The following is a 27,474-nucleotide window of genomic DNA, read 5'->3' on the forward strand; positions in this document are numbered from 1 at the left end:
CAAATAAAGGAAGTCCAATATGGCCTCCAGATCCTGAATCCAGTTGGTGGATTTCATCCCTCACATCGGCCTGTTTCCTGCCACCTGTTCACATCAGACAATGTAGCAAAGCAAGTTAGTAACTTAAAGTATTTGAGGCTTCCATGATGGCTACTGTACATCTCTGATCTGTTTGATTCTTATAATTCTGCCTTATGAAACATGATCCTGTGTGTGTGTGTGTGTGTGTGTGTGTGGTGTGCAGGGTGAGGAGGGACAGCGTCTGATCTGGTTCTCCCCAGACCTGGAAAACCTTCTGACGAAATGGACAGATCTGCTGTCTGTGAAGAAAAAGTCTCCCTGGAGCTGCAGGGTTCACATCAAGAGACGTGGTCACACTGTGCATGTGTATGCATGAAGCGTGTGCGTTTAAGCTCTCTCTCACACACACACACACACACACACACACATACGGTATATATTAATATGTCCGCAATCTGGAACATAAAACTGCTCCTCTGCATGCAGATTTAGAAAACTGATATCATAAGATGTACGATATTCCATTTTTTATTACTCGAGCTATTCAAGGCGAAGCTGCTGCCGTTAACGGGATTGAGAGCGACGCCGGCTGGTTAAGACCGCCGTGTGTGATGCGGGGGCTGTGGGATTACATGTCACCGTGCCGAGTGGACTTTTATGTGAGCTAAACAGTGTGTTATTTCCCCAAAGCCTTCTTGTCATCCCAGTTTTACCCAAAGTGCATTCTGCCATCCCCGATTCATGCAAAGGAATGGAACAAAAAAAAAACGTCCTTCGTTCAACGACGCAATAACAAGGGAGATTCTAGCGGCGTACCCGAGCGATGCATAGACACAAGGAGGATTCTAACAAGTAACCATTTAAGGGTTTACCGGACATCAAACAGAGGCCGAGGACATTTCTGTAATCAAAAATAGAAATTATTATAAGAAGCAAATTCGGTAATTAATATAAAAACATACCAGAAAGTTCCCTCAGTGTTATAAGGGCTTCATCACATCAGGGAATCTGTGATCTAAGAGGGCAAAGTGAGAGCAGCTCTCAGGCAAAGAATAAACCTTTCACTATTTCTATTTATAAATGTTCCATGCACAATCCCTCTGCCAGTAAACCCTTTTGTTATTCAATGTTTATAGTGCTACCAGTATGCAAACCCTGAATGTCCACATAGTAAATTATCCATGAAAAATATTCATATGTACAGTGTAGCTCAATAAAACGTCTCTTTAAATTTCATTTGCATGCAGTCAACTGCATAATATACAGGCAATAAGTACGGTAAGTAGTTTCTTTGGCAGGCCAGAATCCAGCTGGACATGCATAGAGAGGTATGTACAATCAAAAAACGGGACCCAGATCACCGCGGAGTTTGGACTCTCACGTGACCCGGAGATAAAAGTCTGTGTGCAAATGTTAAAGAAGCCAGTTTGTTAGCATCACCAGTGGCGTAACAGGGTTCCACAGAGCTGGAGGCCCGAAACACGAGCGTAATCGAACTGATAAATGTGATCATAGTGGATAAAACTGCCTTGTGATCACTGCGTGTTCCAGTACACTCCTTACACCACTGGTTAAGCTCCCTTCAGAGCCCCTCGTCCTTCTCCGAGTCCGGAGAGACAGGCCTGGAAACGGTGAAAATGTCCTGACGTTGTATTTTGGTTTTGGGTGTGGTGGAGGCCGCCGGCACCAGCGTGTTCGGCCGCTTCTTCTCCGACAGCAGTTTGATAATTTCGGCTACCTGACTCTCCAGGGCGCCCAGACGGCCTCCCAGACTCTGGATGTCCCCCCGGAGCTCCAGCCGGGTTTCGTGCAGCGCGGCCTGCAGGGCCTGCTCGGGGATGGGGCAGAAAGGGTGAGGGGAGCCCGCTCCTCCGGGGAGTGGGCTGTGCAGAAGGGGGGTGACAGCGGCGGGGGTCCGTGCCTCCCCCGCTCGGTCAATGCGCAGCTCACTCTTGGTGATGCCGCTGTCGCACGAGTCTGTCTTACGCAGGGGGTTATTACTCGACACCCCACCCTCCTCTACATCCCCACCCCCTCCTGCTTCCTGACCTTTACCATCCTGGGAGAGCATCTCCACGGAAACAGCCTTGACGTTGTTGTTGAGCCCCTCCTTCCTTGGTTCCACTGGAGCCATGTTGTTCTTTAGGCGCATCCAGCCGGTCGCCTTGATGGCCGGCTTCGCCAGCGCGGGGCTGGTGCTGACTTTGAGCCTGACAGTCTGCTCGTCCCCCCCTCCCGCAGCACTGGGCTGCAGCTCCATGATGTCACAATTGTTCTGCTTGGCGGGAGGCTCGCCTGGATGGCTGTACGCCAGCGAGCACTGCATGGGCGTGACCTGAGACACAGTCAGCACGCTGCTGCTGGGCGGGGCCCCGTTCTGCAGGGAGCAGTGGGGCCGCTGCAGGCTGAGCGGCAGCGAGTGCTGCAGGCTGGAGTGGCCCAGCTGCAGGCTGTGGGGGTGCAGGTGCTGGTGGTGCTGCTGCTGCTCCACCTGCAGCTGGTTCTTCTCCAGGTCCACCTGCGAGGCGGCGGCGGCTCCCTGGTTGCGGAGCTCCTTCTGCTGTTTGAACTTCTGGAAGAGCTTCCTGACGGGATGGTCCTGCGGGATGGTGAGCTGCACCTCGTTCTTCGCCCGCTGCCGCTCCTCCTCCTCCTTCTTCACCTCACTGATCTTACGGAAAATAATCTGCAGGGGAAACACACAGAAAAGAACAACAGAGCGCTTATCAGAACACGTATAATTTCACATGAATACTATGAATAATAATTCTCTCCGGCTGAGCGTGCACATTAATCACTGCAGATAAAGCTTTTTTGACAACTGTCAGAAATAGATTTATTATTATGGAAATCCGTCAGTCTGTCATCGCATCTTTACCTGAGCACATTCTCACGTCACTTTCCCTCAGCAGTGCACTCATTGAAAAGTGAAGCCGGCTTCTGGATATCCGTGTTAAATTATCCATCAGTGCTCCTACACCTCCGCCTGTATTATTCAGCCGGAGTCTGGCGCCACTCTCTCCTGGCTCCTCTTACACACTAATTACATTGGGAATGACAGAAATCCCTGCAAGGCAAGCAGCCAGCCATCCAACTGGAGATTTAAAAATGACGATTCTCCCAATAGATGGCAAGCAGAGTCTAAGTTTCAGGTAAAGGGGAGGGGGAGTCGCCCACCTTGCGGTCCATCCATTATCCATCCAACCCACCGTATCCGTTCACTCGTCTAAACTTCCCCGCTCATCCGACCCACACTGCCGAGAGCTTCCCGAGCCAAACCAAGCACACTGTGCTGTCAGCCAGAAGAGCAGATTATGAGGAGGGGGAGAAAGTGAGGGCCCCGTCAATCATTTCAAATCTCAAAGGCTACCTGAAGGCATCACCTGGAAGATTAATACTTTTAATTAAAATAACGGCGACGAGCAGAGCGTGGTTTCAAAGTAAAGGAAAAAGTTTGTTTTGTTACTCGTCTCATTCTGAAGAGAACAACGAGCCGACTGTCTGTGAGTGCAAAGCAAGATATCACCACTGAGCTGATGATCGGGATCAGAGATGATGAACTTCTATTGACTAACTTTCACTTTGTATTAGCTTCAGCGACTACAGTCACTTCCTGTTAACAAGCCAAGAACCAAAACGCTTCAGAAATGTCAAATAAAACCGAACAGTGAAAAACACACGTTTGAAGACGTTTTTTTTTTTCTTTCTCTTTTGAGAAATTTCTGAGCAAACAAAGAGTTTCTTTGTCTTTGTGCACTTTTGTTTGACTTGAAGTGAAAGTACTGAAGGAACTCGAGGTGTCAGCTAAAATGAAAAAGCTGAAATGAAGTGAATTTTGAGCTTAAGTGAAAGTGCCGAAATGAGTGCCAATTAAAACGAAAAGGCTGCAATGAGTGTCACTTGAAGTCAAAGTCTTGAAAGGAATTAAAGTGTCGGTTAAGATGAATGTGCCACGAGAAGAAAGAAATGATTGAAAGCCCGGTTTTATTTATAATCTTGGAATAACATGGAACTAAAAAAAAGTTCCCCATTGTTTTAGTTTCTGTTATAATGTCTGACATGTTTTTAAGCTGAATGTGTTGCTGGTTTTTATTCAATCATTGTATCAGTAGCTAGATGGGTGTTCGGGGTCATTTTGCGGAGTTAAAGGGGGGTATTATGCTAATTTCAAGCTTCATATTTCTGTGATACCTGTGGAGTAGCTTAGCATAAGTTTTACTGTTTTATTATGATGTCATTCTGTCTTTATTTTGCTGTTCATTCTGTCTGTGTTTTTTATTTTAAAGTGCATTTAATTGTATCGTTGGTAGAGCACTTTACGCTGCATTTCTTGCATGAAATGCTATAAAGCGTATTATTAGTGTTCATTCATACTTTTGAATGTCTGGTTTATAGTCCAGGTTGCAGCCTATGCCTGTTATTAGACATCTTGTCGAGGAGATTATGTAATAAATGATGGATTACAAACAGGAAGTACCCAAATAAGACAGGAAATGGGTCCATTTTATGAATTATTATGTCCTTATCTTTTCTAAAACGACCTTATAATGTCTTATAAACCATTAATTAAATGTTAATATATGATTAATAAATTCCAAGTAAAGAAACTTTATTTTTTAGCTTGTTTAAAGGGGGGTATTATGCCAATTCCAATTAGCATATTTCACTCTGTGATACCTGTGGAGTAGCTTAGCATCATTTACAGTTAAAGAAAACTCATTGTTCTCACACTGGTGCTCTGTGCAGGCCCTCATACAGCCTCTGCCTGAAACGACTCAGTCAGCTCTGTCTCTTTAAGAAACCCCGCCCCTACAAGCCAGCTTTCTTCTGATTGGCCAGTTGGGTGAAACCTGGCGTTCACAGCAGACTGAGCTGAGAAGCCTGGGGATTACTCCAACATACTTTTACCTACAGATTTGAAACTTCACCCACGTTTAGTCTGAACATCCAACATTGTAACATTATATATATGTGTCTTAAAATGTGAAACAGCATAATACCCCCTCTTTAAACCTTTTTTATACTAAAGTTGTGAAATACGCCCCTCCCTGTCTCACAAACCCCTGGTTCTCTTTAGGAGGAAAATGTCTTCAAATTGGCACAAATGTCTACTTGGACTCAAGGATGAAACTTTTAGATTTTGGTGGCAAAAGGTCAAAGGTCAAGGCCACTGTGACCTTGTGGCCATCCTATTTTTGGCAACACAATATCCCAGCAATGCCTGAAAATTTGGTTACATCTGGTATATTTTTTATATATACATTTTTTATGCCTTTATTGATGGAGAGGACAGTGGACAGTGTTGGAAACAGAGGAAGAGAGAATAGGGGATAAAACGCAACAAGGGGCCAGGGATGTGAGTCCAGCTCGGGGCCGCCACATCAAGGACTGAAGCCTCTGTATATGGGACGCGTGATTTAACCGCTGAGCGCCCTTTTTATATATTTTTTTTTATCCATCTGAGAGAACAGCTCCATCCTCCATTGATGTAAACAAAGGAGCCTTCAGCTGCCACTCACAGGAAAACTAATTGTGGTCATTGCAGTAATGGTTGGCACTTCTACCCGTGTTTTCATCTCTGTACGCTCTGACCGCCTGGCACCGGGACGAGTGGCCTGACTCATCTCTCACATTCAGCCCAATTTCTGCTGACCCAATTATTCCGTCCTTCTGTCCCCTCAACGGCCAGTGCTCACATACGGCGCCTCATTCACAATCTGAAGTGTCCGGCCTCCGTGACGCATGCACAAGATAACACGGAGTTATGAGGAACGCTGCTGAGCGGCTCTCTCTTCCTAGAGTCAGACAAGTGAGAAGTCGTAAGAGAAGAGGAGATGATGGCTCCTCACGAAGCACTCGGCTGAGCAGCTGTCGTGTTATCACCTTTAATGACATAAAACCTCTTTAGAGTGTTACCTGATTAGGTTATGAAATCAGGTTATATTATAAGTCACGCTGTAAAATTGCTTTAGTTCAAGTTCAGGCCTCATGTTAATCAAAATGTTTATTCATCTCCAGCAGTGAAACTACTTGTATTTGACTTGTTTCTCCGATGACTCATTTGCTTTTTTGAGAGGCTTTTGAAATCAGCAACGCATCTGAGTTAATTATTTATTTTAAAATTGCACTTATTTGTTGTCTCTTTTCAAGCTTTTCACTTTTTTATGTTTTTAAAAGATCTCCCTTCATCGTCCGTATATACATGTTGATTATCTGGCCTGCATACTGCACAGCAAACTTTATAAGTGGAGGTAGGTACGGTGGCCGACAAGGGCAATCATGCTGCAACAGGCCGCATATTCAGAAACGCTGCCAATTCAAAAACACGTGCAAAGAACCAAAACAATGCGACAACGGGTGCGCGCTGCAAAACGTGCCAGAAAAAGGGCAAAACAAATGCATGAAGATCAAACGTGCTGCAAATGCAAAAGGAAAAATGCTGCAAATCCAGTCATCACATCAGAAGTGCTCCAGGGTTGTGGGTGCTTCTAATGGAAACCGTTTGGGCCATTGCAGCATGATTGCCCTTGTCAGCCACTGTACCTACCTTCACTTAAAGGGGCCATATCTTTTCTGATATATTCTCATATTTTCCAGAGTTACATAGGTCGCCTCTGAAATGGGCCGTTCAGAACAGCTGCAGGTTTCTACGTAGAACCTTGCTTTCACTGAAATCGACCAATCGTCATTAACCATCATTCACCTCAGGCTGCCTTCTTGCCCTAGCTTGTACTCAAGTCGTTGTTTCAGCTTACCATTCGGATACCACCTGGAGATTCTGGCTCGTACATATAAGGCCGAATAATCGATCCTAGAGCGGCCATGTTTTCTACAACTTTGGAGAGGGGCTACGCGGTCACTCCAAATACTGTCAGCCAGTTGTGGCTGAGGTCTGACGTTTGAATGGCTAAACGGCTTGTTCCTTTCAGGAGGAAGGAGAGGCTCCGAAAAGTAATTACATTAAAATATGTATACAATTTTTAAAACGAAACAAACTTTACCAACATGATTCAAAAACACATTAGATGAATAGAGAATTGATTGCAAAGCTAAAATATATCAGCTTTAAAAAGTTAGGCGCTAGGCAGCAGACAGGAAATGTTGCGTTAATAAGAAACTGAAAAGAAACGTGTGTACTACATTTATGTTCTTGGTTTTATAATAACCAACATGCATATGGTCAAACACAAGAAACCCTTATTAACTGGAGCTGTTTTTCCAGTTGCATTTACTAGCCTGATAGTGTGTTAGTACTTCAAAGGTAGGCCTTTATTTGAAGGAGGCTTACATAAGAGGCAGGCCTTTATTTCTAATTCCCTCTGTTTGATGAATATAATAAGTGATGTTTTAGTATGAAGCCCCATTTTGCTTGTTTACCCTGATAAAGAGGCTGCATTACGCTGTTAATACACGTTCCGCGTCCATGCAACACATCTTAAACTAGCTGGTCAAATAGAACAAACATATTGCATGGTAATTAGAAGGACAAGCACTAAAACTCAGCTCCGTGTAACTTTAGAAGTCTAGATTCAGTCTGTTAAATGTCCTTCTGGAGTGGACTCCATTCAGACATCATCAGTACAGCCCAGTAAGCAGCTAACATGCTGGAGGTGCACCAACAAACATCTAACAAATTCACAGTCACAGACCAAAACAAACACGCGCTTCCTGCCAGCTCTTACACCTGCAGCCTCCTGGGTTTGTTAATGAATACAGTCACCGATCTGCAAAGCACATGTGCCACTTTGAAAAGGTTGTTGTCTGAAAGGTACCAGGCAGTGTGTGCGTCAGGTAGCCAGCCTGACACAGGTATGAACCCTGCAACAGCTGATGTAGCAACAAATTATAGGAGGAGGTGTTTATTGATGTAAGGCTGTTATATCAGTGCAGCCGATCACTTTCAGACACCTTTCCGGTTTGTTGAACTCTACACCCTGCTGGTTATCTAAGAGCTGATGTGCATGCAGTCAGCGTGCTTTCATATTTCACCACACACTCCCCGGATAACTTTGCAGTGTCTCCTGACAGCCCCATATGCAGATTTATGGATGCATGCTAATGCTAAGAGAAAATAGCAAACAGAGCCTGGAGGGGAATGGCTACCCCCTAACGAGAACTCTATTAGAAAGAGGAACTGCCTAGAGATATCAGCTCGACAAATATGAGACAGTTGAAATCCTGCAGAACATCACATAGATCTGATCAGATGCCTCAATATGCAGGATGCAGAATTTGTCAGTGTATACAAAATTGGATCTGATCCGACCACCGTCTCCCGCTGACTTTAAAATCTTAACGTTCTTTTCCTAGCTCCTCTCTGAGCACCTAAAGCATATTAATATGAAGGAGACTGTATAACAGTTTTATTAACTTGATTAACACCTAATTCATTTGGTTTACATTTGGTTGCTTTGCGATAGGCACGTGAGATTATAAAATACTAATCGTTTGATTTTTATAAATCTGTTGACTCAAATGAAACTGACAGGATTTTACAACTTTGGAAAGATATCAGAGTGAGAAACATTTTACCCTCTGTCTTGATAATTGCGGTGGAAATAAACTGTTCACAATAATTGGGTACATGCACTTGCACAAATTTCACTGACCAGTACAGCGTGTTATTGGACGGCTTTGAATGTTTAGCAGCCAACTTTTGGCAAGGTTAATTTTCTTTTTACCGTATGACCCTGTGTTTTATTGGCAGAGAAACCGTTCTTTACGAGGCTGCAAGGAGTGGTGGCAACTTGTAAGGTCATGCTTCTTGCCAGAGATGTGGATTTGAGACTTGCTGACTTGGACTTGAGGCATGACTCGGATGACTTGCGTGTGTTCATAAGTTTGAATGTCAGCTGTTAAATATAAAACTGTAAAATTCAGTGTTGTCAAGTTTCTGTCTAACAAGTTTGTACGCAGCGTAAACTGGGAATCATGATTAGACGACTCAAAAAGCTCCCCTGTATGTGATTGTCATGATTGGATGGCTGGCTGTCAGTCAAACTCCTCGTTATGGCAACACGCAACATCAAAGCCCCCGAAGAGAAGCCTCATCAGTCGTACTCCTTACGACTGAATACGGTCTCAGAGCAGACCATCATCATGGCTGCGTCTGTGCCAAGTTAACACAGATACAATTCACTGTCATACTTTTTGAACAGGTTATATAAATTGGCCAATAATATCATTATTAGACGGGCTGCTAACACCTTGTGTTTTCTTTTAAAAAAGACCGGATACTACAGGTTAGAGTGCTGTATGTTGGGTGGAAAAAAGTGTCTCAACTTGGGACTTGACTTGCCTTAACTAAGGACTCGACTCGACTCGACTTGACTTGACATAAACTGTGACTTGACCTGCCCAAGAAAAAATGACTTGAGACTTGAGCAAAGATGACTTGGTCACAACACTGCTTCTTGATAATTATGAATGCTGATTGAATTAATTTTTCCTTAAAACTGAAAAACAAATAACAGAGAGTGTGATTGTACTAGAAGAAGAACTGTCACTTTCAATCAATATGGGCACAGAATCGCTCTCAACATCACGGCAGCCAAAATCTATTTCTGTCTCAGACTTCAAAGCTCTCATGATAAACATAGTTCACACAGAAGCTGGATTTCAGCATCAACAAAGCCTTCCCCCAGAATTAGAGCACAAGCCAGAGACAGAACAAATACGACACTAAGTTAACCAGCTGCCCAAATGTGTGTCAGGCATGTTAAATATTCAGGAGGCGAGCAGAAGCAGAGCGTCAGGGTTTATTTAGGGTTTCACACAGAGACGATGCTTTGGCTGACTAATGGCTTCATTTCAGCCGGGCCATGATATTCTGACCGGAGGCGAGGAATGAAATAGAAAAACATTACACAGTGTAAATCTGAGCAGAGGGGAAGAGAGCAGGGCAGGGGAAATATTATGTAATATGTACAGACAGTCAGTACATGATACACAGCTTGGCATATACAATGTTCGTTTTGTCTGTTAAATGCTTGCAATGCGCACGGTTTGCTTATATTCATTATGATTCTGCTAATAAAGTAAGCGAGAGTCAGCCCAAATGCTGTTTAGTGTTGCACTTTTGTATTCCCAGTTTATTAATTGTTCGTCAATCATTTCACTGCTTCGCAAACAACTAAGAAAACCATTAATAATGAAATCCAGGGGAATTTAAATCACTTTTTACTATTCGTCACTGACAGCTAAGTAACAACAGTCAAGGTTAGCTAGCTAACATTACCATTAGCTTGCTAAAAACCGTTTACAAGCTAGCTAACATTACACTTAGCTAGCCTATGTTCCTAGGAAAGGCATTCATTCCTAGCTAACTGTAATGTTAGCTAGCTAACAATATTGCAAACTAATACACCGAAGCTAATGTTACTGTTAGCTAGGAGTTAACGCCTTTCTCATATTGTGTAACACTTTCAAACGGTAGGCTAATTTTAGCTAGGAAGTGGTTGAATGCGTAGGTTAGCTAAGGTCTAATAGTACATAATATCATCAATTATGCCGTTTTATGTAAAGTTATGGTGATTATATTTAGAGTTTACTTGGGCATTAAGAAATAGTAGTAGTACTGCGAGTAGTTGAGGTAGATTTAGACTAAATTTACAAATGTATAAATACCATACTTTCAAGACAGAGTAGGCCAGTTTTAAGGTGAGTGGAAGTGTTTGTGATATAAGGACAGTGTTAGCACTTTTATGCTGTGTTTACTAGACTTTGAAGACCACAGTGGTAAAATACAGTATAAAGCCTAGCCTAAACGAACCTTTAAACATAAAAATAAAGCTCACAGTGCTGATACATATAGTAGTAATGTTCAGACCCAAAACAAATATTGGATTTTAAGGATCTCGGGGATGTTAATTCAAACGTTCAAGACCCCTGAAGCACTGTATTTGTTCAATTGAGAAAACAAGTTACTAGCTCGAAGAAACACAGTGTATATTATTCTGAATATGACCACTGAGAGAGAGGATGATTTCTGTCTATTAATCAACCAAATTCACTGCAAGGAATTATGGGTAATGAGTAAATCCAGCTCTTTTTGATGTTTGCTGTGCTGATGTCGCTCTCCATCACTCTCACTGTAACATCCAGGAGGAAATCACTGTCTTTTTTTTTTGCACCGCTGATGGTTTCTTGTTTATGCAGAGCTGCCGGCGGCTCACACGGCGCTCTCCCTCTCTCATTCATCACGGTAATCGCCCGACAGGAAGCGGCTGTGTGTCAGAGCGGTGAAAGAGCGTCATGGCGGCGTGCGGGAATGACAGAGGAGCCCATTAAAGAGGAGCGTGACTTGTTTGTGTAGCAGGTCACATTCAGATAAACCAGCAAACACAACACAGGCCAGCAGAGCGGAGAGAAGCCGACACACACTTTGACTCCGCCGAGGCCTCAGGCGGGGAGCCAGCTGGGGTGGGAATGATATTTTGAACATTTAATCCAACATGAATTATAATTTTAAGATCGTCTGCAACTGTGTCAGTTCCCTCTACCGAACAACGAAACCAAAGCACAACAATGCTTCTGGAAACAAGTCCTCTTTAAGAAGCGATAAAAGTGAGTCTAAAAATATTTCACTTAACTCCCACCCTGATGAAATAAATCAGCAGAATAAATGACCCAATCAAAGAAAGGTTCGTGGAGAAATAACCGAGGAGATGAGGTCACACGGGGTCCTGAGACTTTAGATTGGAAGCTGGGAGCTGAAACAGATAAGTGAGTAACTGTCTCTCACAGTTATGAGTTATTACACGCTTCTAAATCCAGAAAATCCATAAGAGAGAACTTTTAAATGGACTCAGACTTTTCATTGATCCAATATTTAGTTTTTATACTCTCACTTTAGTGTCACATTAAATGAGTTATTGCTTTTTAGGAGGAAATCCTTTTCAGCCAGCACGTTTCAGTTCTTTAATAAAATGTTAAGTAACAGCCTCAGGCCTGTTTTATCTGAGAGTCTCAAAATTAAAGAGAAAACTCATGCTCGGGACTTTGGTTAAAAGAGGAGAGTTGATAAGAGTTGAGTTGATATTAAAGAGAGCAGAGGAAGAAGATTTGGAAAAAATGGACACTTAGCACACCAAAGCAGTTCAATGTTTTCAGAAACTTCCTCTGCATCAGCTGTTTTTTGTCGCTGTGCTCTCTCAATTAAAAATGCATCTTCAAAACAAAGAAATGTTTGTTTGATGGATACGTTATCTATTAATTCTGAGCTGGTGGAGACCAAAAGCGGAGCTAAACGTTGGACCTAGACTCATCGAGAAGCCACAAGCAAGTCTCCAAATGAATGACAATGTTGCTCTGTGACTGTTGGTTGTGTAAAGAAGCAAATGTTTCCATAATCAACTTCAAAGGTGTCAATATTTCTATGTTATGTTTGTTTCTGCTGCACAAGAGTGTCCAGCAAACCTAAGTACTGAAAGTATATAGCAAAAGCTGTCCTGTAAAACCTCCACATGCCGGCATTCATTACATTACATGCATTACAAATATAGTTAATCAAACATAAAGGGGGGGATATTATGCTAATATCAAGCGTCATATTTCACTCTGTGAAACCTGTGGAGTAGCTTAGCATAATTTACAGCTAAAAAAAACTCATTTTTCTCGCACTGCTGCTCTGTGAGGGCCCTCATACAGCCTCTGCCTGAAACGACTCAGTCAGCTCTGTCCCTTTAAGAAACCCCGCCCCTACAAGCCCACTTTCTTCTGATTGGCCAGCCCTCCAAAGCCTGCTGAGGCTACAAAGTGCAGCATAGAAAAAAACGTGTAACACCTGGCGTTCACAGCAGCCAATACTTTTACCTACAGATTTGAAACTTCACCTATGTTTAGTCTAGACATCCGACATTGTGAAATGTCGTAAAATATGAAACAGCATGATACCCCCTCTTGTTGCATGTTGCAGTGCATGCTGGGTGTGCACATGCCTCACCAATTTGCTGCCCAGGTGCATGTTCGTCTTCATCCTCATTATGACAAAGATCAAAACCAAAAGCTGTGTTAATCCATCTCACTCTGCACACGCTGATGTAAAAATAATATATAATATTTATGAGCAGTGCGGCTGCATGAAGCCAAAGCCAGCTCAGCACACTGAAACACTCCCAAACCTCCCGTCTGCAGCCGCCAGCCAGCATTCTGTCAAACTGTGTCAATTACACAAAGTACTCAGACTAATAAAACACGAGCGAATTGCAATGGAGGCACTTTTTTTTGCTTTTATCCCACATTAGCTGCAGCGCTACAATAATAAAATAAGCGTAAAAAGGTTTGCAGCAACAGGAAGTCGTTGTTTAACAGCTCAAATAACAAGCAACAAGGAAAAGGATCCAAATGCAGACGTGGCTGCTTGAGTTATACGTTTATGCAATCCAAAAATCAATGAGCAGGCTTTCGGTTGTAGGAGGAGGCGGAAAAGTGTGAGGGGGCTGACGCAGGTAGGCAGGTGAAGAGGTGGGCACACGAGACAATTACAGGATTATAATTCTGACTTAAGTGTCGCGACGGGTGAGACAAAATCAGAGCGTGTTAAGTTTGAGTTAACAGACAGAATCAGACAGGCAGAAGTTTTTACAGACTAGTAGAGGGAGCTTTTCCTCCCAAAGAAATGTCAGCAGTAGTTATATTCAAACGTCTCGACAAGCCGAGTATGTTAACATTTACACAACAAGAACCTCTGTTGACCACGTGAATTATTTCTCTCGTCTCTAAGAAGCACAAGCAGACGGAGCTCGAAGGTGTTGGAGAGCTGGTAAGTGGAGCCAGTGCGGAAGAGCCTTAAAACCTGCATTCTTTCTAATGGCCAGCAGGTGGCAACTTCTGAACCTATGAGAAAATCACCCTACGTCTACCTTGATTTATAACCTCAAGATAACATTTTCCTAATGAGTTTTTGGTCTCAATCTCTAATTTCATGTCTTCTTCAACACAGCATGGCGTTAATTTTGTAAACTATGGTCCAATTCTGGTTGAAACAGACTGTAAAGAAAGGTATGCTTTAGGGTTGTGGCCACCACGTGATTGACAGACGTTGCCATGGTGACCTAAGGAGTCAGCTGTTCTGTTTTCAGCAAGTAGTTTAAAGCCTGTTTTTACATACTGGGTTTTGACCTAGTCTTGTTACCAATATAAATACTGGATTTTGGAGGTCTTACGTTATTTATCTCGCATTTATTAATTTCAGGTTTGATCCTCATAATCTCGATGAAAATGAAGAGATCTTAAGATACCACGAGAATCTCAAAATTAAGACTTGTTTAGTTAAAACTGATGCCACATGATCGTAGCTAAAGGGGACTCTAGCCAACCCTGTTCAACTACATACACAAGTAATCAATTAGGCCGAGTGGTACTCGTGTTGAGGCCGCAGCAGGTTTCACCCTGACAGGTGGAAGTCGGGTAATACTTCAGAGAAAGTAGGTGTGGGAAGATGATAATCAAGGCTGGAGGAGGAATTGTGTATGTGGATGCGATATGTGCGTGTGGGCTCGCTCAATCCTTCACTTGATTAAATTCCTTTTGTTGAGTTGTGGTTCTTTGTTACACACACCTACAAACACACACACACACGCACACAGCAGCAGCAGCAGCAGCAGTCAGAGTGATGGATAGACCCTCAGTTGGCTCACACAACAATAGCTGGACTGAATTAAAGGCTCTAAACTGGATGCGTGTGCTGGATCTGACTATTGACTGCAATCCTACATGAATGAGAAAACGAAATAACAATAAGAGCGAGCGACGGGGAGGGGCGGGGGGGGGCGCTGCTGCTCTGTTCTGGCAGACATCGAAGGAGCTCGTATCAGAAAGCTTCTAAAAATAGAAACAGTAAGAGAGAGTGACTGCTGGGCAGGAAACCAAGTGCAGGAGGAGATAAAATGTGCTGATTTCAGAGAGAAGTGAGTTAGATCAGCTCACTCCGAGCTGCTCCATGGATCCTAATGAATGGATTTAATAACCACTATCCCGAACTCTTTGGATTAAGATCATTCTTGTTTATTATTTTTTGCAAGAGCATTAGAGGTGGAGACTTTCTTCATGGTATCAGCTTTAAATGAACTGAATTAAGGCAAGAAATGGCACTAAAATATCTCATTTAGCAACCTGTTAAAGCAGTAAAGCACATTTATTTTCACTGTAGCATTATCAAACAGCTTTACGGTTATGTTTGGGCACACAGCACTTGGTAACCATAAGAAAAAAAACAGAAAGATGATGGTCTGGTTAAATTTTTGCACAAATGTTGTGTTTACTGACTGAATTTCCCAGAGGGAGTCATCCCAAAGGGATCAATAAAGTTGAGTCTAAGTCTAAGTCTAAGTCTTTAAAAAATGGGAAAAACAAGTTTCCAACGGGAAAACTGACACGAACGTCGGAGCAGCAACTCGGAAAGTTGGAGAAAGTCTTGGTACATGATGTACATTATTTACGTCACATCAGGCAGAAACATGGCAGACGAAAACGAATGTGAATTTGATGCTAAGAAACTTTTTCTTACACACGTATTGCTTGTCAACTTATTGCTCACGTCATTCACAACAGTGTTAGTTTGTACCTGTTCAGCCTGTTTCATTCCAAAGACCTCTGATACCAGCCCACCCTCACAGGGCTTTCAACAAACACAGCTGTGCCCTGATGACTGTAAAAACTTGGCAAACAACATAAAATGGGATATTACACACACACACACACACACACGCAAACTCACTAACTCACTCAGTGCACACACTTGTTTTCACGGCTCTGTCTCTACTCCCGGTGGCACATCACACGCAGGCCTGAGGGAATGAGAGGGGAGTGAAGGGGAGTGAAGGGAGGTGGGAGGGTCTCCCCAGGTAAATCCTGCCTGTCATCCCACACACTCACACACCACAGGGAATACAAACGCACTCTTAGCAACTGCAAATGACAATGAAAACACACAGTCACATGTTGATCCTTGTGCGCCTTCTTAGTAACGTGTTTGTCAGAATGTGCAGAGAAAGACCGTAAATAGATCGTATGTAAATAATGTGCGCAAAATCAGATACAGTACATCCAGGCTGAATGATGTTTAAAGTAATAATCTCAAAGATTTTCATTTAAATAAATATCCAAGTCTTTAGCGATCGCCCAGTTTTCCATCAGCCAGCAGTGGTTGGTCTGCCAGAGAGGGTAGACGGAGCTAAGCGGCTGCTTTTCCGCTCTCTGCACGTGTTGCGAGTAAACAGTAATCTACTATGGCTGAACAAACAAAGAAAAGATGGATGACTACAGATACAACTTCAACAATAAGTGAAAATCCAAAGAAAAAGAAACAAACTCGACGCTCAGATGAAGCAAACAGTCTAAAAAGGAAAGCGACCGTCAGCCAGGAAAATCAAGAGTTTCAACCGGAGCCAACCGTGGACGTCACACATGCAACAGTGTGCTCCTGCAATTACCGATTATCGCCACAGGTGCCGCCAAAGAGAACAAAACTGAAATCTTTTAAGGTGCTATATCAGACAAAAACTTTAACAACTCCCTCTGTTATTATTACATGGGGTGGCTGTGGCTCAGGGGGAGAGCCGGTAGTCCACAGACTGCAAAGTTGGTGGTTTGATCCCTTCCTACTCCTGTTAACATGTCTTCACATTGGTGTAAATGGGCAAATAAGGAGCAAATTATAAAGATCTTTTATAACGTCTATACCTTATATTCCAGTACTGACTCAGTCATTAAAGTGCTTATTTTGTCAGACCAACAGCAAAATCAAGGTTTTTAAATATTAATTAAATGTACTGAATTTTGATGGAAGACAATCCTCATGCAGGAGAAGCTGCAGTCAGCAAATGTATTCATGTTTTACTGGAACGGTCAATTTCTTAATCAACTAATTGTTCTGGCATTTGCAGCATGAGGGAATCCTCACAGTAAAATTACCACACACACACACACACATACACAGATACACACAGTTTTTGGACTTCATTGCTGCAGCTAAAAAGACGGTTTAAAGAACAACATGTGGTCTCTGCTGCGTCCTCAGCCTTCAGCATGCTAGTTTTTCCTCTTTTCCTGCAACCAGTCCGCCGAGAAAACCCTCCCTCGTCTTTCTTTAATGCAGCCCCGACTTCTCCACAGAGACAAACACAGGAGGAAAAAATGGGTTACTTTTTCCTCTTAACTTCAGCGATTCATTATTTACCAGACAGGAGGGAGAGGAAGCAGGAAATGAGACTGTGTGCATGGATGACTTGGTCTCCTCTCTGCTGCACCTCGTCCCTAATGCTCCTGCAGACTCCCCGCAGTACAACAGAGCGTGCACAAACACACACTTAATGCATACACACATGTGAGCACACAGTGATGCTCCCCTATAGGCACACATAAGACTCAGATATGCTTGGAAGAACACATTCATTTAGACACACACAGAAACACTAACTCAGACACTGTAGGGTGAATGTACCGAGGCTGCACCCGCATATTTCCCATTTGGATCTGATGCAGCGGCTCGCTCCGGTGATTCCTTTATTGGAATACATTTAAGATTTTTTACTGCTTTGAAAATGGTTTTGAATTAAGTTTTTTTTATGTATAGGTTAAAATATTAATCAAGTAAGAAAAAATGGAGGTTGGGGCGCGTGTCCCTTATACACTCCGACAGTCCTCGATGTGGTGGCCCCGGTTTGACTCCCACCCTCGGCCTCCTCTCATCCCCGCTGTCTTCCCTTGTTTCCGACACTATCCACTGTCCTCTCTAAAGGCATCAAGGGCCAAAAAAAGGAAACTTCTCCAAGTTAATGTAACTGCCCCTGAGAATGAGAATAAAACTGTATTTTAACTGTCATCAACAGGAACACATAATTAAATCTGTGTTATGATTCGTCAATGCTACGGTATGATTAGGTTAGTTAAACTGATAATCTCGAAGATTTACATTTAAATAAATGTCTGTTAAGTCACTATCTACCGCCGAATGAGGTAACACAATGGTGACTGAGCCTATGGCCCACTGATGAAAGCCTTTGCATTTGCAGTATTACAGACTGGGTGTCTGTGGCAACTTTCACAAGCGGCGCCCAGTTAGTGACCCAGCAGTGGTTGGGTGATGGAAACGACGCTCAGATGAAGGCAAACAGTCTAAAAAGGAAAGCGGCCGTCAGCGAGGAAAATCAAGAGTTACAACCGGAGCCAACCGTGGACGTCTAGTTAACTGGGACGTATCCGCCCACAATCGCTTTTTATCACCATTAGGTGCCACCAAAGGGACGAAACTGCGAACTTTGAGATAATATCTTTAAATTTCCCACAAATGACTTGGTTAGATTTTGAGGGAAAAATACAAAACAATTGTCTAAATATCGTATATATATATATATACATATATATCGTATTTTTTATAAATCTAAGTATCTAAGATTAAATTATCACATTTATATGAACTAAAATGCCTTTCCAAATGTTCAGTAAATCCTTAACCATGGAAGTGAGGACTATTTGTAGACCTGTCTTGTAACAGCTGAATGACAGCTCTGGTCACAGGTGTACCTTCATTCCATTTTTCAGTAACACACACTTATGAATCTATTGAAAGCATTTATAAGACGCTGTTTTTGGGCTCGCCGTCTTCTGACATTACGCTCTGTGTGTATTTCTTGGCTGTTGTTTAATGACTCTGCTGCATTGATAACCATCATCCTAAAATTGGAATCATTACTCCGCCTCAGTTGTTGGTTAACTTGGCCTACTTTTACGCCATTTGTTCCAGACGATCACAGTGTCTCTCCATCTTTCATCCCCCTGGCACTGTAGTTACACAGTAGTTGGGAGTGATGGTTTGCCCCAGTCATGAGGAGTACACTCGCTTTACAGATAAGAAGGGCCGTCGACTGCTGTGAATGTATACTTGCATTCATAAGCTGAGACCCCGGATATAAGATAATCCCACTTATTCAGATGTATTTCAAGGGAAAAAAACCCTGTGGTAATGACAGTGAAAACATATTCTTGAAGGACGGAGAAAATGAACGGAGAACTTCCCTCTTAAAAGAATAAAAATTATGTTTTTCAGATGATTCTTCCATAAGTCCAGCTCAGCCTCCACCCTACGAGGACCTGGTCGCACTATAATAACATCACCTGCTTGCCTCCTTTGTCCTTCCTCTCTGACTCCTCTTTCAGGACATCAGTGTAAATTGACAGCCTTTATATTTGCACTGTTGATAAAAAAATTTGAAGACATCACATAGGACTTTTAATTTTATAATGAAGAATTTCCACAGCTATCTTTTTAAGCATTATTTGACATGAATTAGTTGAACTCCATTTAGTTTAGTTACAACTAAGCCCACATTTGTCGTTATTTCAAGGAGGGGTCTCCCCATCATCTACACACACGTACACACATTCCTCCCCCATTACCATGTCCTCCATTTTTCTAAAATTCATACACACACACACACACACACACACACACACACACACACACACACAAACACACTGTATGCCTGAATGCCCAAACAGAAGTTATTTTCATCTCTGTGGGACACACCCCTGTGAGCACACATTCAGGTTTATTCATTATTAAAAAAACGGCCTCCTCAGAAACGCTCGACGCTGAGAGCAGTTTTATCAGAAGGGAAAAAGGAAGCAGAATGTCACATATCAACTGGATTTGCGAATGCCAGAAATGATCCACATTTGTAGAGCTAAACATCAATTTTTGGAGTAAAAGGAAATTGAGAATCAGTCGGTCGAGTCGGTTCCAAACTGGCAGCATCGATCTCCGGTAATGTTGGTTAGCGGGTCTGTCAGGCTAGCACTTTGGTTTACAGTGAAATATCTAAACAACTACTTAATCGATTCCCACTAAATTTTTACAGACATTCTTGTGAGCAAAAGGATGGAAACTTTGGTGAAGCTCTGACTTTTTATATATTGTCACCATCCTCGACAACTAATGCCTGAATTCTTTACAGCATGCTAACTGCAGTCCAGTTTGTATGATACATTAGCTTAAATACAGTGTATTTAATTCAAACCAGTACATTTCAAGTACATTTAAAGGTGAGCGCCAAGCACTCTAACACACTAACATTTACAAGCTAACTTGCATTCTAACTGCGCTAAATGCTAAACCTAGGAAGGCTACTTTAACAGGCTAACTATAAGCATGCTAACATGAGAGCTTGATAGATAAACAGCATAGGCCTACATTATCAGACTTTTATAGCTTATCAGAGTTACACAAGTGTCACTGAAAGTTATTTAATAGCTCCATGATTACATATTTTCTTAAATTTGTAAAAAAAAAATTTAGCTACAACTAAAAGGGATTATAATTAGAAATCTGTGTTTACATCATGTGCTACAATTAATAAAAAAAGTCAGTATGTCTGTTAACATGCTACGTTAGCATTTGACTGAAAACCCATCTCAACAGATAAGCAGGCTATGGCAGACGAGTACAGGCTTTAGTCAGGCTTTGGGGAGACTCTGTAATTACTGTGATTGTGCAAGAAGTGTGCTAATTGTTTCCATAGCCTTTGGATATCCTGTTGTGTAAGCTAACATTTAGCCTGAAGCTTTTGTTTAGCCTTCTTTTACCATATGCCAGCTAGCCTGGAGTTACACTTTGCATTTCTATTTTTAGTCTTGGAAAGTTGGGGCTAACCCAGCATGCTATGTTAGCAGCTCAACAGATAAGCAGGTAATTGCAGATGAGAACTGGCTTGATACCCTTTTGAGAGCTTCACTAACTACTATGGTTATGAAAGAAGTGTGTTAATTGTTTCCACAGCCTGTAGACATCCAGTTCCGTTAGCTAACATTTAGCCTCAAGCTTTTGTTTAGCCTTCTTTTACGATACACCAGCTGGCCAAGAGGGTACATTTTGCATTTCTATTTTTAGGTTTGGAAAGTTGTGGCTAACCCAGCAGACAAACACGGCTATAGCCTACTTTAGATTGTAACCACAGTGAAGTGATAGCCATGGACCAAATGTCCATTAGTCTTGGAAAGTTGGGGCTAACCCAGCATGCTATGTTAGCAGCTCAACAGATAAGCAGGTAACTGCAGATGAGAACAGGCTTGAGACCCTTTTGGAGGCATCACTAATTACTATTGTCATGAAAGAAGTGTGCTAATTGTTTCCACAGCCTGTAGACATCCAGTTCTGTTCGCTAACATTTAGCCTCAAGCTTTTGTTTAACCTTCTTTTACGACATGCCAGCTAGCCTGTGGCTACATTTTGCATTTCTATTTATAGTTTTGGAAAGTTGGGGCTAACCCAGCAGACAAACAGGGCTATAGCCTACTTTAGATTGTACCACAGTGAAGTGAGAGCCATGGACTAAATGCCCCTTAGGCTTTGGATTAATATAGAATGTCCCGGAAGGTTTTAGCTTCAGGCTAAGTGTAACAGATACAAATATAGAAACAAAAGTTGTTGATCCAAATCTGATACATATAATTTGTCATTGTGCAAGTCATTTCAACACAACCATTAGCCTTCATTATCTACGTTTTAGCATGAGGTAATTGGTTAGCATGATGACCCTAGAAACGCTTTACATGAGAAAGAGATACCGGTAGCACAATTAGATTCAGCTGTAGCCTGAGAGCACACAGATGGCCTCTGAGTCTGTGTGTACGAGAAGTCATGAAATCTGCCTTACATGGCTTAATGAACAGAAACAGCGTGTATTTTTGGTACATGATGCAGATGATACTTTTTTTACGAGCAAACATTTGTAGCTGGGATGACCAAGAGACCTCAGATTCTCTCTCTATTTTAGTCCCGGATGTGACCGACAAAGATACGCCGACTAATTCCCCCAAAACAAACTCTTTATGCGACACAGCGGCTCAGTCAACAGTCACAGCGAGTAATAAAGGATTTAACAGCAGAGCTTCCACCATGCTCCCAGCCTGTCAATTATTACTGACTTACAAAATGTCAAGAATAGAAATATCAGCATCAGCAGCTCCAGAGGTGCCGTCCTGTCCCAGAAACTGACCTTTGACTTTTATGAATAAGTGTGTGCACAGGCTGACTGGCTTTTTGCTAACACCTCTTAAAAGGACGTGAAAACCACAAAAAAAAAAAATCGTCTGCGCACATCGATCTTGGAAAAAACAACTAAAATAGATCAATAAAGCCTGTATAATTCTGTGCATAAAACCTCCATTAGAGCACACAACTCCCACAAACATAAATCTGGGCCGAATAAGTGTAAACTGCCAGCGCCTGAGCGTGAGGGGAGAGCTTTTTCACAGAAGAAACTACTTCCTTTCGGCGATCAATTAATTATCACGTTAGCTTTGTTCCGCTGCGAGTGAGCAGAGCGAGGACGGAGCTTTTGGGGAGCTCTGCCCTGAGCGAGCTGCTGACCAGCAGCCTGTGAAGAAGAGCTTCTGACAAGTCGCTGATTACAACATCATCATGATCGTCCTCCTCATCATACGCTGGGTATGAGGGTGAGCTTGTGCACACAGATACACAGAAACTGTGGTGAAAGTGGTAGTAAAAGTGGTGGCCCTAGAAAGGAGAAATACTGTATTCTAAATCCTTTAACTGGAAGATTATTGCTCGTTTTAGATTATTTTGAATATATTAGTACGTTTAATACACCGTATTAACAGTTTTCCATGTTTTTTTTATTGTTTTTTTTAGTTAGCTGCATATGTTGTTATATTAATGTCAAAAAGGGCTGCAGCCATCGACGGAGGCAGTTCACGGAGGATGCTCCATTCATAGCCTGCGTAGACCGTTAAAGCCGAACTGAAATGAGACGGTCTGGTCTACCCTTCCGTCACTAAACACCGCTCCTGTTGCCAAGCAACAGGTAGCTAGCGGGCTAACTAGCTAGCATAACTAACGTCGCTTAAGTTAGCCTATTATTTTAAAGATAATTTGTTTCAAGGGCCCTTTCGTTTTCTTCAACATGTGTAACACTTGCTATTCGATTGAGTTGAAACCAAAAACTTTTACAAGAGTATTCCTCTGCCGTTTAAAAGTCCGCCATCTCGTTTGAATTGCCGTACAATGCATCTGGGTTGCATCCTTCGCGGCCGGGAAAACGGATGCGGCATTTGTCGGCCCCTGGATTGGGACACAGCTACAGTTACAAAACAAAGTACACAAGTAGGGGAGGGTGATATGACTTAACATTTATATCACAGTATTTCCTTTGCTTTTTGCAGTAACTGTATTTTATCGCGGTATTACAAATGAAAAGGGGTCAATATAAGTGGACATATCTTAGCAAAGACAATGATGTTCATGTGTTCTTTGGTGCAAAACAGGAATGAACATGAGGTGAATGCCTTCATGGGTTCAGGGAGGAGTTGCCTGCCCTGTTTAAAGCGGTGAGCAACCTGAGTCTGAGCAATAAAGAATATTTGGGGAAGTAATGTACTTATAAACAATTAACAATATACTTTTAAGTCTTTTAAGTCTATTTTCTTTAAACAAAACAACCACCCCTATACACAAGACATATGTAATTTGCTTCAGAGTTGTTTTGGAAATTTACAGTGATTGCTAATCCAAAACACAACGTCAGACAGCATAGGTGGGAAAAAGGATTTTGCTGCTTTTAGAGCAATTTAATGATGCATTTTCCTCCAAAGGATAAAAGAACTTATCTGAAATTGTCTAGATAACTTCAAAAACTTTTGTGATAAATATCCCGTGTATGTTTGTATTTTTCTGTTCCCCCTGATGGAAAACAAAAGTCGGATATACTGATTAAAAATACTTTCATGGGGGTGAAAACAGGTCCGGATTCTTTAGACCACTTCCACTTATAAACTTTCTCTCTGATCTTATCTCCTGTTTTGACTACAAAGTGAAACTGCAAAGTCAGGGACTCTGATAATGTATTGGTATAAAGCAAAATATTGTACTGTAATGCAGTGGATGGGAGAGAAGAGAGAGGAAATATTCACGATAGCCACCGGAGCCTCTAGACTGTGAATACAGAAGTTCAGTGAATGCACTTCGTTACTTTCCACCTCTGCACACAAAAAAAACCTCGCCTACCTTTTCCTTCCTGTCGGCCTACTTTTAAAAAACTAGGCCCTTAATGGTCACTGTATAAAGATTTTACTAGGTGAAACAGCACACACAAACACAGACACACACACATAAGCTCCTGCTCAGTGAATCTGCTTCAATGCACAAAATGAAGAGTTACTGGAGTGTACGCGCACACACACACACTATGCTTTTTATTGTCCGTCACATGAATAATCCAGTAAGGGCTGGTAAAAGCGTCCCAGTCTGCAGGCTTTAGCCCCGAAGTCTGTCCCTCCCAGCACACAAGCTGTCCCCAAGAACCAAAAGCAGCCTGTGAAGCCTCCCAGGCAGACGCCTTGAACAGCCCCCACTCATGCAAAAACACACTAACCAGCCTGTTTACTTGTTTATTTAGGTTTGTAAAACTCCGCAGAACAAGTCCCTAAAGATGCAACACGGCAAGTTAACTGCAGCCAGGTCCCTTTCAGATCAGATCGTCTGCAGTCACTCTCTGCTGGCACTGCAGGTTAGCATGTAGCAGTGCCAGGAGATGACTAAATCACTCACCATAGAGTTTTAAAGAGGCGATGCTGAGGCAGGGATTTATATGTGAATAAGGGCCTAAAAGCAGGTATAAATCATACTGTATTAACATGTCTAAATGCCCCAAAACAGGCCTCAGACAGCAACTATTTAACACAATATATAGGGATAGAAACAGCACCATAATGTGAGGAACATGAAGGATAGAGGGCCTACTTTTCTTGGCGCCCTGCTGTAGGTGAACTCTCATTAGAAGCACCTACATCCTTGTTTTTAAAATAAGTTTGTGTACACCTGACATGTGTCACTGCGCCTGCTCTCGAGCCTCTCGAGCCTCTCGAGCCTCCCGAGTTATGTCAGGAAACGCATGCATACAGGTTTGTGTATACGGATTCTGTCGCTCTGTTTTTTGTTTTTTTTATTATGAGATGAATATATTTTGAGACTTTTGCCCGAAAGTTCTCATCAAGTTTTGGTTGACACAAACAGGAAGGGTATAGTTGCCATGGAGATGGGCTGTGATAGCCTTGCAGAAGCCTTGTTGTTTTTTACTTTAGTTTACATTTTGGCAAATTTCCTCCTCGCTGCATAACCTGCAAACAATGTGCATACAGACAATTCACTACAATTCTTTTACAATGAAAAACAGTCTAAAGATTGTGTTTAAGTTTAAGTTAAGTAATTGAATACGTTATAGTGTATATTCTGTCAATATGTGCATGATGTCTGTCTGCTCAGATTAGGCGAAAAAGGGACAGATTATTAAAGAAGAGTTAAATTTGTTAGTGGGCGGAAATGACTCCTCTGTGTTATTTTTTACCTTCACATGATAAAACTCAAAGTTCCTTTTTTATCCGACTTACACAAACAATACAAGCAACTAATGTCAGTCAAAGCTGGTGTTCTCTGTAATCAATAGATGCAATAATATTTGAAATTGGCGCCATAGCTGTGGAGAAAGTTGTACAAACAGCTCGTGGTTTCGCTCGTTCTATATTCCTACAACACCCAGAGTGCATTGCGCCCCTCCCTCTGAAAGGAACGGCCCAGCAAGAGGCGCTGGAGTAAAATACTACCGCTTTCCAGTCAAGGCCATTGATCGCTGCAGGCAATGGCTCAGAGCGGTACAGAATCTGAAATACGACGAGAACATACCGGTGGATCGTCTAAAAAATCTTCAGGTCTGCAGTCTACATTTCAAACCTGATGATTTTGAACGAGACATGACATCAGAGGTGGGCGTCCTAGATTGAGGAAGTGTAGTTTAGCGAGCTCCCTGGCCTCCGACAGATGACGCATTTTATGTAGTGGAGGAGGTTTTCCAGGGCCCATTGGAGATCCAGATAGCATCCTCCAAAGGCACAGAGAGGAATTGCATTTTTTTCCCACCATAATGGCATTAGCTCCCCATAATAGCAACTGGCCCTTTAACAATAAATAAACTAGAGACATATTTTCATACTTAATAACCATTAAAGGGATAGTTCAGGATTTTTAAAGTGCGGTTGTAAGAGGTATTATTAATAGTGGCTAAAGTACGTGGTACTTACGACCCCGTCTGCAGCGGTGCTCAGCTTGGCTTCCGTGTAGGAACGCCGGCCGGCTTCTCCTATCAGGGACCGTGCTGACTGTGATCTACTGTATGTACACTTACTATTGATAAGTACCTCAAACAACCCGCTTCAAAAAAACAAACTATCGTCTATGTCTATGTCTCCACCAGTCACAGAGAGGAACATCCGTCTCTTTAGCTGCTAAATGTTCCTCTTTTGCCACTAGCAAGCCTCTACCTTTATTCTTCCTGAGTCTGCTGATGGAGATCAAACAGTTAATGTGCAGTAAACTATGAGCTGAGGCTGCTAGGCTGCATCAGGGTGCATATGTGATCATTTTTCGGGGGTCTAACTGTAAGGTTAAAAAAATTATGCATGTTCTGCTGCTTTGTAAATGTAAAACCTTCTAACTCCCCCGAACCAAACTCTTGAACTGGACTTTACCTGAACTTGGTGAATAAATTGACTCCGATTATGATAAAAACTCATTAGCGTTTCCCAGGTGACGAGAGGGAAATATCTCCTGGAGAAGAGGAAGCTGAAGCATCGGGACTCGAGGATTACGGCCTGCAGAAGCCCTCAAGCAGCAACGGAGAAACAGCAGCTCTGAGGAAATGTATCTTTTTCAGAGAGGTGAGGAGGTGTTAACAGCCTGGAGGATGTAGTAGAAAGAGGAGACACACTTTCAGAGTATTTAGGTAATAATAAATCCTTGTGACTGCAGGTTTGGTGAACTACGAGTGTGAAACCTGGACCACGCTGCTTTACGCTTTGCCTCCTGCTGTGCTGCTGAATCCCATCAGTCTCTCTATTTACAGGAGTTCTTTTTCTGCTTCTTTCTGTTGACCTAAAACTACAGTAAGCTAAGGTGTGAGTGTAAAGAGATAATCAACTTTAGACAGCCCAGAACTTCAAGAACATCTAGGCACAAATACAAGTAGAAACTAAGCACCTGCGCTACATTACACCTGTCAGAGCTACACCAGTTAGCCTATCTTCACACTAAGTTTCCAGCCTAATATAGAACAAATTTATTCGGATTTCCCCCCAAAAAATCCATCAAAGAAAGTGTGAATAATGCTTGTTTTCATCCACTACGAGCAAATAAGAATGTTAGGACACATGAAGATAAACAGTTGGTCAGAACTTTTGGCCACCACAGAAGAAGAGAGATACAAGGAGTGGCTGTAATTAAACTCTATTTAAACATAATTTAAATATGATATTTCTGTTTGTATCATATTAAGTGATAAATGTAAACATCTTCTCATTGCTCCACACGGACCTGTTGGTCTTCTCTGCAGCAGTTTTACTCGTATTGCTCACATGCTTCATTTGCATAATGTATTCAGCGAGTCT

General features: G+C 42.3%; 1 protein-coding gene across 1 annotated transcript in view; it reads right to left on the reverse strand.

The window, feature by feature from the left end:
* Positions 1-1,603: 1,603 nt before the first annotated feature.
* Positions 1,604-27,474, reverse strand: part of kcnh5b (potassium voltage-gated channel, subfamily H (eag-related), member 5b) — a 150,518-nt gene continuing 124,647 nt past the window's right edge. Inside the window, exon 13 of the mRNA XM_069661283.1 lies at positions 1,604-2,707. Coding sequence (XP_069517384.1) covers positions 1,604-2,707 — 1,104 coding nt within the window. The remainder of the gene's footprint in view (positions 2,708-27,474) is intronic.

The sequence above is a fragment of the Semicossyphus pulcher genome, unplaced genomic scaffold, assembly GCF_022749685.1.
Source record: "Semicossyphus pulcher isolate SPU_LCO1_2020_fin unplaced genomic scaffold, fSemPul1.0.p SCAF_14, whole genome shotgun sequence".
In the NCBI taxonomy this organism is placed as follows: domain Eukaryota; kingdom Metazoa; phylum Chordata; class Actinopteri; order Labriformes; family Labridae; genus Semicossyphus; species Semicossyphus pulcher.